The sequence below is a fragment of the Myotis nattereri genome (genome assembly GCF_964212035.1).
Source record: "Myotis nattereri genome assembly, chromosome: 1".
In the NCBI taxonomy this organism is placed as follows: Eukaryota; Metazoa; Chordata; class Mammalia; order Chiroptera; family Vespertilionidae; genus Myotis; species Myotis nattereri.
In genome coordinates this window covers 99,690,673-99,705,601 of record NC_138075.1, presented here as the reverse complement: position 1 = coordinate 99,705,601, position 14,929 = coordinate 99,690,673, and the positions used below count along the sequence as shown (strand labels likewise).

Genomic DNA, 14,929 nt, shown 5'->3' with positions numbered 1-14,929 from the left:
TTTTAATACAAGCATACAATAATTAACAAACATTAGACTTTATCCATTGCATTGAAATCCTCTTAAAAAACTTATATTCTTTAATTTACAATTGGTAAATGTAAAATTATGTATACACTATCTGATTTTGATTAATAAAAGGGAAAGGAAAAGATATAATCTAAATATCACTAACATCTGAGTGACTGCTGCTTAAGACCTTCATTAGTAGTTGTCTGCCAACCCATGCATACTTTAAGTATATCTAAGTTATGGGAAAATAATTATACAGTATTATCAATCAATTAATTGCATTTTTCTTACCATACCTACCATTAATATCTTTTAATGCCTAAAAATCATTTTTTCAGGGCTCTTACTATGAATAAAAATGGTTAAAATATAGTAAATATGCAAAATAAATATGGGCCAATCATTACATGGTCTTCCCCAAACATAATAACATAAAACACTTTTTAAAAGCAGTAATATGACTGGTCTAGAGTGAGACTAAATCAATAGCAATCTCAATTTCAGGATTTAAAAAGCTCAAACTTAAAAAATTTTCAATTTAAAACATTACTACCTCTTTCTAGTCTCAGTAGATTAGAAAAATGCTTGTGCCTAATTTACCCAGGGCTGGTTGAAATAACAGACTCGGAATTACATGAAAGATCCCTATCAACATAGAGGTCTTATTCAACAGGAGATAAACAGACTTATGGTACTACTACACCAATAAACATTTTTGTTAGCATCCTCTACTGGTGGTTTCCAAAGACAGCAAGTGGTGCAAATGACAGAAAGATATGTACCTGCTATTCCATCTAAGGTGAATTAATCAGCATGTGGTTGTTAGTAGCCAGAACACATTTCTCCAAAATAAATACATATATAAGAGAATCACACAAAAAATATAAGTAAAAATTGAGAAGACAGGTGTTTAAATTACAACACACAAAACATTACATTATAAATGATAAAAAATAGATTTAAGTAATTCTAATCCTGCTCCTTTAACATCATTACCATAAAGTTACTACGTAAGGTTTGATGCTTTGGCCACACCTTGCTTAATTGGTTTACCCCTGTCAGATTATATTACTTGATTCCCCTATTAATATTCTACTCTGAAGATATTCTAGAAAGGAAATTAAAATATTTTACTTGAAGCTCATCATCAATTAAATATGCATACCTTATTTTAAAATAAACAAAATTTATATATAAATAACAGTATAAAGTATCTCTATGACTACCTGCCACTAGATACAGCATTTATTTCTTCATTTAAAAAGAGTTAAGAGTTCACATTTTTCCAAGCAATCCTCTCCAATAAACAATTGCAACTTAAATATGACTGCGTTGTTAAGAAATAACCAGCACCTACCCTGAGGTTTCACCATACAATAGCATATAACTTCATTTTCAATTTGCAAATTTTAAGACTTAATCAAATAGCATGGTGACAATCATCAGCAATGGATGAGATGTATTTAAGAACAAAAAGAAATACAAGGACAGAACCAAAAGTGATGAAAATGGAAGATACCTATAGTAGTGCAGTGCTATCTTAAACACCTTTTGTTTTCTCAGAATAATGCATACTGCAGACAAGACATTTTGTGCTAAACAGCCCCAAAATCTGTTTTTCTAATATTAAACACAAAGGAAAAACACTGACAGCAAGCCTGGTAATAAATCCGTCCCTTGAGAATGAAAGTAGCAGACAGGAGGGGGCTGACATACATGCAGGAGAAAACTAAACACCATCTTTTTTTCTACCTGCACAAGTTGCCATTTGCTGCAGCGACGGAGAACCTCCTTTTTCCTGTTGATTTCAAGTACCTTTCAAAATAGCTTTCCCCCCTTAAGTCATCTGTTGATATGCCTTATGGGTCATCATATTCATATCACAGACTCCTTGGGAGAAAAATCCATTCTTTCCTGTTCAGGTAAACATGTTTACAGCAGCTGCACAGACGCTGGGTGGTTCAGTCTCACATGTCATACACATGTCGTCAGCAACAAGAAAAACCCCTTTCTATGGCGATGAACATTTTACATAAGATAAAAAGCGAACAGCCCTTTCCGAACCAACTTACCTTTCATAAAGCCACAGCAGCAACAGCTCAATATAGAACACACTATTTGACGCTAAAACAGGAAATTAAAATTGCAATAGCCTATGTTCCGCTCTTTGCTGTAACAAGTCATTTCTCCACAACGAAGATACAAAATATTAGTTATCAAGCATAGCTGATAGACGCTTTTAAAAAAATGTTTATTTGAATAACTAAAATTATTTGAAAGCGGTGGTTTTAATATAGGCTCAAATATATTAAAAATATGTTTACGATTGGAAGGAAACGTCTTGGAACGGCTAAAAATCTTCGTATCTGCTCCTAGACAGGAAATCCCACACAAAATCTAAAAATGCCTGGAAAGGTTACAAAACCTCGCGTTTCGCATCCGAGAGGGGAGGGAGAAAGGGAGCCCAGGCGCGGGGGTGGGGCAGGAGGGGGGAGCGCGAGAGTGTTTCCTTATACACGTATTTCCTCGTTTTTTGGAAGATACTGTGATCCCAATATAGGCGCATGTATTTCCCTATTCTTAAAAACTAATTTTAAAAATAACGCAGGAACCCAGAAGAGCCCCTCGGCCCTAAATGTACGTGTAATTCCTTATATAGCCTGGGCCGCAGCCGGCAGCAGGGCCGTAGCCGCCCATTATTATACAAACAGGTACCCGGCCAGCGGGCGGGGGCCTCTCCACGCGCTCACGCCGCCCCCGGGCGGACAAGTATCGCCCCTCTCGCCACAGGAACTGTCCAGACAATAACAATCAGCAGACATTTCGCTGCTGAACAAGAGGGAGAGAAAGCACAGAATCGCCCCCGAGATAAGCAGAAATACAATCAACTTACAACGTCTCTCCAAACTGGAAAAAGCAACTGTGCAACAACCACATGTTCGGGTCTTGCTCTCTGTCTCTCTGATTTATTTATTTATTTATTTATTTATTTATTTATTTATTTATTTATTTATTTATTTTAAACTCTCTCGCCAGACCCAGGGTTGTGTGTTTCCCCAGCACAAATCAATAAACACTGCAGTTGCAGCGCGAGCAGACGACCCGCGCGTCCGTCGGTCCGCCCGCCCCCTCCCCCATCCCCTTCCACCCGAGACCGTGAGCGCCATCCAAGCTCCATTATCTGGCTTCAGCACTTGGAGCGTCTGGCCCAGGTAACAACTTCCCCAAAAACCGAAAGAGAACAAGAGAGGCGTTCGCAAAGGGCCCCATCCCACCGCGGAGAGTCTTCCCCGGGAAGCTCTGCCTGTGGTGCTTCCCAGTCTCTAACCAGGTAACTAGACAAACACACCGCTGCCCCACTCGCCGCCATCCACAGATCGCCCCCCGCCGCAGGCAGGCGCCCACTGCCGCCCCCGTCGCCCCACCAGCGCCCCACAGGACGTGGACCTCACTAGCGGGGCTCGCCGTGGTCGCCGGGCGGGAGAGGAGGGGCGTTTAAGGACCTGCGCCTCCGCCGCTAATCCCCACTCCGCGAGCGCGCCGGCAGGTCCTAACTTTACCGCCGCCCGCCGAGCCCCGTCCGCCCGCGGCGCGCCCCGCCGGCGCCCGCGCACACGCGCGCACGGACGACACGCAGCCGGGCTGCCGCGTCCCACCGCCGGCCGAGCCTCGGAGCCCGAGCTCCAGTGCGGGCCGGGGCCGCGGCGCGCAAACGCCACTTTGCAGGGTCAGGGCCGGCACAAGTTAGTTCCCAGCTCTAGGGAGCCTCCACGCCCAGGGAAAATACAGCGAAGGGGGCTGAGGAGGGGGCGGGGGGCAGGGCAGCGCGAGAGGCAGAAGAGTGGGGAAAAGTGCGAAAAGAAGCAACAGCCGCTCCACCCGAGACCAGAAAAGTGAACGCCGCGTCCCGGCCGCCTGCCCAGAGCCGGGGATGCGGAGGCGGCGGCTAACGGTCCAGGGAGGCGGCAGCGGCGGCAGGAGCCGCTAGGCGGAGAGAGACCAGGTAAGAGACATAACGGTTCAGGGAGAGCGAGCGGCCGCGGCGCGGCTCCGGCAGCTGAGGGGGGCAGAGAGCACTACTTTCTACTTTCCCACTCCACTTTCCCCGTCCCTGCCCCGGCCGCCCCCAGCCCGACTCGCCCCCCTCACCCTCGGGACGCCCCGGCTGCCCGACTCCCCCTGACTCCGCCGCTCCCCGGTCCCCTCCGCTACTCACCGTTATTGCGTCGCGGGTTCGCCTGCTTTCTGCGCTTACACCTGGGGCCATCCGCCATGATCCTCTCGCTTGAGTCTAAATGCTCGAGTCACCTCCTCCCCCTCCCTCCCCCTTCCCCCTTCCCCCCTCCCCCTCCCCCTCTGCCTCCACCCCTCCCCACCGCACCTGGTTTACGACACTCAGGGCTTTACGACATCACCTTCCTTACACCTAGCGCCGCTCGCTCTACGGCCGGAACCTTGTTGCTAGGGAGAGGACGGTTTGCGGCCACCGTGGAAACAGCCGAGTTTGAATTGAGGGGCGAGGGAAAGTTTTCCCGCAGTTGTCACGGCGTCGGGGAGGGGGACACTAGGAAACTGGGGATGGGGTCAGAGAGCGCAGGCTGTCGGCGTGAGAAAGGTCAAGTAGGAGGCTCCCGGCTTTCTTCGTCGGACTGGCCACACCCGCCGCGCGACCGGGGGCACTTATGTGGGTCTGGCTAATTCTCGGGACCCTGTGCCCTCAGATTAACTTGAGCAACCTGTCCTCCCTCTCCCTCAAGGTTGGGCCCTGCTCCCACGCAGCGTTCCGACGCTCTGCGCCCCTGGGGCTCCGGAGCGGGTCCTGCTCGGGGCACCCCGTGAGTTCCCGGATTAGGGGAAACGCAGGTTGGAGGAACCCGCGAGGAACTAATTTGGGAAGCGTGGCCTCTGACGACGAGGACACTCGACGTCACCAGAGAGGCTACCTGACCCCACTGTCCTGACTCTCTTCCCACACGGGCGCATGGTTTCCCCCCCAGCGAACGGGATGGGAAGTGACTTCAATTAGATGGGAGTTCAGCTGGATCGAAAGAGACTAGAAGTTCCGCTTGAAAGCCACTTTGGCGGTGAAGCGGCGTGAGCAATGCCCACGCCGTCCCTGTCTCACTTCCTCCTCAGTGGCAGGCTCACCTGCTGCGCCCGGGCCTGCCCCGCCCGCCCGACCTGCTTTCTGAACTCCTCCCAGCTTTCCCCTTAGTCTCAGGAGCTGGGGGCTCATGGGCATCAAGGTTCAGAGTTTAGGTGAAAACAGGCCACGATTTACCACCTAAATGGGCAGTTATTGCTGTATAGGTCCTTAATGCAAGAAGCACGACTGAAAAATGTGGTCTTTGAGACAGATTGCTGATTTTATCTCAAGTCCCTGACTTGGTATGATTTTGGGGGCTTTCTGAAAGACCATATAGATAACACCACAAATACCAAGGGAAGTCCTCTTAAGCAGTCAGTAGTAGTTGGCTTTTCTCTCCTCTCCAATGGGGAAATGTTTTTGGGACCATATGGAATAAATGAGCTGAGCTGCATTTCAAATAATATAGTTGTAAGTTAACAATATAAGAATTATTGGTAGAGAAATCGAGAAAACCAAAAGGTGACATATAGATGATTAGAAATAACATAGTTGCCCAGCAGAGTGCTGTCACACAGTAGGTACTCAACAAATTTATGCCTGCAATTTTTGTCATACCTATGGCAGGATTCTTTATTATGTTAAAATAATATTTTAAACACTCTCCAGAATTTTAGAAGATTCATTAATAATCTCTTCAAACCTTTCAACTGAAATAAATTTACAGCTGAAGTCCATAATTTAAAATTAGAAAGTCTAATCCTGAATATAGGTGAAAATTTTCTCACGTTTACTTTGGCATTTTGAGAAGTGAATACATTATTTATTGGTTTGTGCCATGGGATTATAAATATGCTTTGCTATCCAGTATGTCTATGTATTAACTCTCACCTTCAATGCCAAAACTAGAATTATTCTTGATGATCATTTTTTAAAAATATATTTTAATTTACTTTTTACAGAGAGGAATAGAGAGTTAGAAACATCGATGAGAGAGAAACATCAATCAGCTGCCTCCTGCACACCCCCTACTGGGGATGTGTCTGCAACCAGGGTACATGCCCTTGACCGAAATCAAACCTGGGACCCTTCAGTCTGCAGGCGAAGCTCCATCCACTGAGCCAAACCAGTTAGGGCTCTTGATGATCATTTTAAGTACAGGCAGTTCTTGCTTTCCTCAACACATTGTTAACTGAACTTGTGTGTGTCAGAACCAGAACTGAGTCCATGCTTTGCTCGATTCAAGTGGTAAGTTTCCTACCCTAATTCCTACTTTCCAATCCAAAAGGAAAAAAAATGCTCTCTAACTTTGACACACATCTTAATTATTCTTAAATTTAGGAAATATCACACATACTATTTGCTCTTTATGAAATGTCTGTCCTGTACCTCCCTCCTAAGTTTCCTTCATTGTTCATCCTCACCTTGAAATCAGAGACAAAGTGAAGGGACAAATTAATAGAAATCATTTTCTCCCTTTAGTGCTTACTGATTTAGCTAGCTTGGGCCAGTTGTATTTAACTCCATGCGGAAAGATACCTTTTTTTTTTTTTTTTTTTTCCTGCTTGTTCATGTCTATGCCCTCAGCACCTACCAGAGTGCCTAGTCAAGTAGTAGGTACTCAGTATTTCCTAAATAAATTAATATTGTTAACCTTTTCTATATCTGTTCTTAGCTAAAGTAAGGATTGTTTACCTTCACATTAGTTCTTAAGAGCAGTTGAAAAAACGGATGTAAAAGTCATTTACTGTCATTTATATCCTGTTTTATTTTGAAACAATGCTCTTAATTTTAGTTTCCCCATAATCATTTTCCCCAAATGATTAACTCTTCTCATATTTTTAAATATGCACAGGAAATATTGGTATCCCAATTCTTCTAATACAAAATTTCAATTTTGTAAAATCCTGCAATAATTATGTATATTATAAATTGAACATTTGATTACTATATTTTCTTTAGTGTAATTGTTCCCAAATTATTCAAATCTAGACTGGAAAGGAAACAAACAAAAGAAAATATCAGAATAAATTGCTGGTTTAAACCTGATGCATATGTGATGGTTCTTGCCTCAATTATAATTAAAGAATTGGAAAAAGTCTTTAGAATCAATTTAGAAAAGGAATACATTTACTAAAATTCAGGTTTATTTAAATCAAATATGGGGATAGTAAGATTTTGACATGTATTCTGTATTGTTGGTTTTTAATAATTTTAGTTCATCATACAATATATATTCAATATGTGCTATATTTAGGAAAAAAATGTTAACACTGCTTCTAGTGAGCAGTGGGAATATATACTGAAAGAGGAATTCTGCTGAAAAATTTTAAATGTACAGGAAAAAAATGTAAATGGACAGAATATTTTCAATATTGAGTTCTTTTCTATACTTTTTTCATGAACCCTTTGCACCTACTGTTTGCTTTGTTTTATTATATTCATGTATAAGTGAGTGCAAAATTTGACATAAAATTATTTTAAACTTAAAATATAAGTATCTCATGATTTTCCACATGGAGCCTATGATTTCCACGTACCTAAGTTCCTGAACACGTTTGAGAAGTATAACATATTTCTACAGTCTTCATCAGAACAAAAAATTGATTATTTTCATGGAAGGATAAAATATTAATTATGTTAATTTAATTAAATGTGTTTATATGATTTTAATGTTAAACATTTGAAGGAAAAAGAATAAATTTGAAACCATCAGAGTACAGAATTTAGAATCCCCTAAAGTTGCTCCTCAGTCCTTGGCTCAATAGTGACTCTGGTATGTGGTTCACATACAGAGCAATGCTCATTTTACTGCCTGAAGTTCCACCAAATTCTACAATGACTGAGTCAGGTTGGAAACATGACTACAGGGTGATGCAGAATCGACAGTTTTCTTTAGGACCTATGAATAAAGCCTCCCAGGAAGGAATAATAGGGACAAACGTTTTCCCTAGACCTTCATGTGATTTTATTATTTATTGTACCACAAAATGGTATTTCCCTCTCTGTGGAATAAGGCTTCTATTTTTAATATGTGAGTGAAATGGAGCTTCTTATTTTGGGTACAATATTTCAGGAACATGTCTAATATAGAGAAATATAAGTATATACATAGAGGTTTGAAGGATGTTAATGAACATCCAAAAAGTAAAATGAATCTTTTCCATAAAATCACAATAAAAGATTACTTTAAAAGGCCACTTCCACAGAAGATATATTATAGTTGCTAATATTGATATCCTCTATGAACATGAAGAACATTTTTTCTCTACTAAACAGCTATAGGTAGGTAATTTGTACTAGAGAGAGAGCAACATGCATATTTTGAATTTGAATGTATTTTTAGTTAGTTATCATATCAGAAGTCTGATGTATGGTTTCTACTGTTTTCCCCCTTTTGTCTCCATTTATTTATTTTTTTATGGCATTTTAACTTATTTTAGAAGCTGACTGGTTCTCTTACAGGGTATTTCTGCTGATCTACAGTCCTGACCTTCTATATTCCACAGGTCTGCAGTTACAATCACTGCCACTATTCAATCCTTGGAGTGTATGTATTTAAAATATGTTGAGTGGCCCTGGCTAGTGTTGCCCAGTGGTTAAAATGTCCATCCTTGCACCAAAGAGTCGCGGGTTCGATTCCCGATCAAGCGCACGTACCTGGGTTGCAGGTTTGATCCAATTGATGTGTCTCTTTCACATTGATGTTTATCTCTCTCTCCCCCTCCCCCTTATCCCCTCCTCAGCCCTTCCACTCTTTCTAAAAACCAATGGAAAAAATAACCTTGGGTGAGAATTAACAAAATATGTATATATTATTCAGTGTAAATTCACATAAAAAGTTGGTAATAAGACATACCCTGCTTTTCTTTCATTGGCCCTGACCAGATGGCTGCCCAGCTGCCCATGACCTGCCAGAAGGGGCAAGACAAATTCAGTAAGCCATGGGGCTGTTTGGAAAAACCCAAACAGCTGGTGATGAGTGGTCATTGAAGATAAGAAAGGAAATGAGAGTTGATAGGGAAATAAGAGATATTCAAAGAGAAAAAGAAAAAAAAATGAAATGACCTGTGAAAGATACTGCCAAGAAGGGTCAGAAGAACCTCTGTGTGGTCCTGGCCAAGAAGTTGATTAGGTCAACAAAGGCTGTAAGCAAGCTCTATGCATCCAAAGCTCACATGAACTCATGCGAGTGACTGGTTCCCTGCAGAAGAGCACAGAAGTGATGAAGATCATGCAGAGTCTTGTGAAGATCCCAGAAATTCAGAACACCATATGGGAGCTGTCCAAAGATGATGAAGGCTGGGATCATAGAAGCGATGTTAGAGGACACCTTTGAATGCATGGATGACCTGGAAAAAATAGAAGAAGCAGCAGAAATGGAAATTGACAAAAGTTGTTTGTAATTATAGCAGGAGTCTTTGGGCAAAGCACCTAGTGCAGTGGTCGGCAAACTCATTAGTCAACAGAGCCAAATATCAACAGTACGACGATTGAAATTTCTTTTGAGAGCCAAATTTTTTAAACTATACAGGTAGGTACATTGTTATTAACTTAATTAGGGTACTCCTAAGATGGCCTTTGCTAAAAACGTCCTCAATCTGATTGAGGTACATTCACTGAGGTCGACCCCTTCCAACTCTCCCATCCTCAACTGGTGCATGAATTGCGCGCGCCTCCCCCGCGCTGTGTATCCCGAGGTCGGCCCACCTGCACCTCATCTCCTGTGGCCCCACCAGCCAACACCCCCCACTTCTTCTAACGCCACTTCTTCAAAATAGACTCGCCCAGGCCGAAAACCGACTTCTGCGCATGGGCCACGTAGTTTCAATCGCACTGTATGTGCGCGCCTGCATGTGGTATTTTGTGGAAGAGCCACACTCAGGGGCCAAAGAGCCACATGTGGCTCGCGAGCCGCCATTTGCCGACCACTGACCTAGTGAAGTGACTGGCACCCTTCCAGAGTGTGAACCTCTGGGAGTGAGAGCTGCCTCAGAAAAGGAGGAGGCCCTGGAGCCCATGTTCCACAACTACATGCTGCCCAGCTGGGCCCTCAAGCTCTTCTCATGGCCTGTCAGATGTTCATGCACTCTTCTGAAATGGCCGCCATTTATGTAATCCTTGCACTATACCTTTGTGAGAAGGCTTTGCATTCTGGAGGTTTTCTTCATTCTGCAGAGATTTGGGGATCTCAAAAGATTGTTCTTGAGACCTGGTGTAATAAATGCGTCATTTTTCAGGAGTATAAACAAAAGTATCATTTTGGAGGGGATGCAAAGAATTTGGTCTTCTCACAAAACACTTCCGAGTATAGAGTTCATTGCCTGAATGTTGAGGACTCTGTACATTTTTTTTGGTCTATAAAACACTATAAATGGATTCTAATTTCTGCTTTAACAACAACAAAAAATGACATACCCTGTGTCAGACCCTTCTAATTCTTTCATGCCTCTATTTTATTTGACTTTTAATTTCTTTATTGATTAAGGTATTACATATGTGTCCTTATCCCCCCATTACCCCCCCCCTGTTGCCCTCACCCCCCTGTTGTCTGTGTCCATTGGCTAGGCTTATATGCATGCATACAGTCCTTTGGTTGATCTCTCCCCCTTAACCCCACCCTCCCCTACCTTCCCTCTGAGGTTTGACGGTCTGATCGATGTTTCTCTGTCTTTGGATCTGTTTTTGTTCATCAGTTTATGTTGTTCATTAGATTCCACAAATGAGTGAGATCATGTGATATTTATCTTTCTCTGACTGGCTTATTTCACTTAGCATAATGCTCTCCAGTTCCATTCATGTTATTGCAAATGGTAAGAATTCCTTCTTTTTTACCACAGTTTAGTATTCCATTGTGTAGAGGTACCACCGTTTTTTAATCCACTCATCTGCTGATGGGCACTTAGGCTCTTTCCAAATCTTAGCTATGGTGAATTGTGCTGCTATGAACATAGGGTGCATATATCCTTTCTGATTGGTGTTTCTGTTTTCTTGGGATATATTCCTAGAAGTGGGATCACTGGGTCAGATGGGAGTTCCATTTTTAATTTTTTGAGGAAACTCCATACTGTTCTCCACAGTGGCTGCACCAGTCTGCATTCCCACCAGCAGTGCACGAGGGTTCCTTTTTCTGTGCCTCCTCGCCAGCACTTGTCATTTGTTGATTTGTTGATGATAGCCACTCTGACTGGTGTGAGATAGTACCGCATTGTCATTTTGATTTGCATCTCTTGGATGATTAGTGACTTTGAGCATGTTTTCATATGTCTCTTGGCCTTCTTTCTGTCTTCTGTTGAAAAGTATCTGTTTAGGTCCATTGCCCATTTTTTTTACTGGGTTGTTTATCTTCCTTTTGTTAAGTTGTATGAGTTTCCTGTAAATGTTGGTTTTTTTAAAATTTATTTTTTATTTATTTGCTCACTCTCTTTATTCTACTTAAATAAATAGATCACACACTGTGCCCCTCTAGTGTTTTACTGTTTAATCACTATTTTCCTCCATCTTTCTTTGTCCCAGGTTTGACACAGCTCTGTTTGGATCAATTCCTTTTCTCTTTTTGTTTGGGTTTTTGAATTCTTCTAATTTTAAAAAGCCTTGCTTTTTCATACTATGCTGGTTATTCTCTGTCCTTCAAAGTCCATTCTCTGTCTTTCCATGCTCTGGGAGGTTGATTTCTGTGAACCACATCACTTACGTTACTTTACCCTCTTGTTTCCATTTGATTTCAGCCACTTTGGAAACATTGCCAAATGATCAGAGGAAGAACATAGAGAAGTCAGAATATTTATTTCACCTTTCCTCATACTCCCTCCTGCTTGTCTGTATTTTGACAGTAACTTTATTCCTCTGTCTAAGGCCATGGCTCCAGTAAGGCAACCCTGTCCCCTGGCTGCAGTTCTTAGAAAGTTTTAGAAATGGCTTTTTCCATTCATCCCTTCAGGCTTAGGAATGATAGTAGTTTCCTCCGGTTGTGAGTCCTTGGGTACTTTATACCTTATTGGTTCCCTTAATGCCTACATACAAGTCTCTTCATCAGAGTCTTTTCAGTTTACCCTTTGAGTGTGTCATCTGTCTCCTGCCAGGACCCTGAGTAATACACATATATAAATAAAATGTATTTTTTACCATATTTATTATCAGCCAAGAATTATACTTCCATTAATTACAACACTAAATTTAAATGTGATGTAAATGCCATTCATTGACCAAGTATATACTCATGTTCTGATGTGTGTATGTGCGGAATCTTGCACTTAGAAAGTTGTCAGAGTCTATTATATAGTAATTATTTTATTCAATAACTATTTGTGGAATGAAGGTCCCTGCCCTAATTGATCTAAAATCTAGATGAGGCTGCAAAGGTAGGGAAGAAGGCACCTAATCATATACAGATGCTTAGAATTTGGACCTTATTTTGAAAGCAGTTGTAAGCCATGAATTTTTTTAAGTCAGAGGTATCCACATTATGTAAGATGTCAGTATTCTGTGACAAAAAAGAAAAAGTGAGCGTCCAACATTAAGATAACTTTTTTCTCTTGAATGATCATTTCTAAAGGAATAACTCGGCAAGGAAAAGCAATACAGATAAAAGATGTGGCTCTCCAAATGAAGCACAGATGAAGAACAGCCTTTCCAGATTATATTGACAAGTAGTATGATACGGCTGTTAAGACTTCAGCAGTATAAAACGGTATTTCCAATGTTTAAAATAATTAAGAAAATTGTTTCTGCCTATACATTCTGGTAATGGTTTTTCAATGTCCTAGAAACTACCTTAGTAAATGGCTGGCCCTCAAAATTATGATAAATGAAAGAATATAAAAAAGAGTCTTCAATATGTTTTTTAATACTTGCTGTGTTTTTCCCCCCCACTATTATGTTTACCCTAGCCCAGTGATGGCGAACCTTTTGAGCTTGGCTTGTCAGCATTTTGAAAAACCCTACCTTAATTCTGGTGCCATGTCACATATAGAAATTTTTTGATATTTGCAACCATAGTAAAACAAAGATTCATATTTTATATATTTTATATATTTTATATATTTTATATAGTTAAATGCCATTTAACAAAGAAAAATCAACCAAAAAATGAGTTCACGTGTCACCTCTGACACGCGTGTCATAGGTTCGCCATCACTGCCCTAGCCTAATGCATAAAAGCTAACATACTCCCCATTCAGATTCTAATCTGTCCTCCAGATTACCTTACATACAGGGTGGAGCAAAAGTAGGTTTATAGTTGTGAGGATGAGAAACAGTTTATTCTTGTATTATTATTTATTAATTATTGTGTTATATTCCATATGAACAATTGTAGATCTACTTTTGCCCCACCCTGTATATGCACTAAAAATATGTGAGATTTCGTGTCCCCATGATTAAAAATTTTTGAAAATTAGTAGCTTATTCACACTGATTGAAAACATATGAATTGCTCTAAATTTTAGAATATGTATATAGGCAAACAATGAAATGGACTAATGAAGAACATATATAAATACATAATAAATTCCATATTGGATTAAACCAATAACCATTCCACCTCTGGATCTTGAGTCCTGTTCAAGTTATTTCGTGCCTAGTATAACAAAAAACATATAAGTGTGTGTTTGTTTATTTAAAATTCCCTTATTAGGAAAAGAACAGATTTTGTTTCATTTAGGTTCTGATTAAGCTTGTAACTGGATATTTTACTAGTAAATGACTAATAGTATTTTGAATTTTTATGAGTTTAAATTCTTGCTTGCTCTTAATCAGTCAACTGCAAGGATACCTTTTATATATCCTCTCTTGAACTCACTTTCTCCAGACTTTGCATATGTTATGGTCATAAAAAGAAACCACTAAAATCCACTTTTATTGGTTGATATTGGTTTTAAAGCATATCCCCGTTGCATCTGCTCCCCTTCCAATTGCTAGTCAGCCTCGAACTGACCAAAAGGCTATCAACCAGAAAGAAGCATGTGGTGCAAAAAATTTGACAACCCATTAGCTAGAAAACTATCCCCTGAACAATTCACAATTGATAGAAGTTCCTTCTCCCCATATATAAAATTGTTTTGCAGTTCTATTCATTTTTGCATTTCTCCTTTGTATAGCCTTAGAAAACTTAGATCAGTGAAATAGCAGCAAAAGACATCATGAAACCAAATAGAAAATGAGGACTTAGAAGGTGCTTTGGACCTCTTAATTTCCAGGCCACTTCCTAGCAGATACAGTTCATTACACAGGAAAATTGCTTGATCTTGGGAAAAGAAGGTCCCAGAGGTGAGGGAAAATGAGTTAGTCACCAATACAGTTGACCTTGCAATTCAGTCATTTGGATCTACTAGAGAATGATTGCTACCATTTCCAGATAAAGAATGAAAGCTGTTTTCCACAGTAAAATGATGAATCATGTATCCCCTGTGTTTAGATTCTAAAATAAAAAAGAAGCAAAAGGAAGGCTATGTATGTTAATGCACACTCACCAATTTAATAGAGAATGTGTCATTTGTTGAGCCTTATAATCTACTATCACATGGTTTTATTTGAGCTTCGTTAGAGCACTAATAGTTATTATTTCCATCTCATGTGTAGGAACATTTAGAGAAGCTGCAGTCACACAGTTCATATGGTGTAGGCTGGGACTCTCAAACCATGATCATACTAGTAACTATAACTCCCGTGTCAAATAGTATTGCACTCACTCAATAAAAATAAAATCATATCTAGGGGTGTGCTAAGACAAAATTCTAAAGGATAAAGAAAGTGTTAATATTCATGAACAGAATTATGGACAATTCCTCCCTATCTGCCCTTATCCCCTAGCCTTTGACCACCCAATCCAAG

The 14,929-nt window shown here is 40.8% G+C and overlaps 1 protein-coding gene across 4 annotated transcripts in view; it reads right to left on the bottom strand.

The window, feature by feature from the left end:
* Positions 1 to 4,353, bottom strand: part of ZEB1 (zinc finger E-box binding homeobox 1) — a 304,864-nt gene extending 300,511 nt beyond the window's left edge. Inside the window, exon 1 of one of the 4 annotated variants that reach the window (XM_081100685.1) lies at positions 4,229 to 4,353. In XM_081100685.1, coding sequence (XP_080956811.1) covers positions 4,229 to 4,286 — 58 coding nt within the window. In that variant the 5' untranslated portion in view covers positions 4,287 to 4,353. Of the gene's footprint in view, positions 1 to 2,084; positions 2,447 to 4,228 lie in introns of those variants that run through there. The other 3 variants (XM_081100684.1, XM_081100687.1, XM_081100686.1) reach the window with 3 other exon arrangements.
* Positions 4,354 to 14,929: the final 10,576 nt, after the last annotated feature.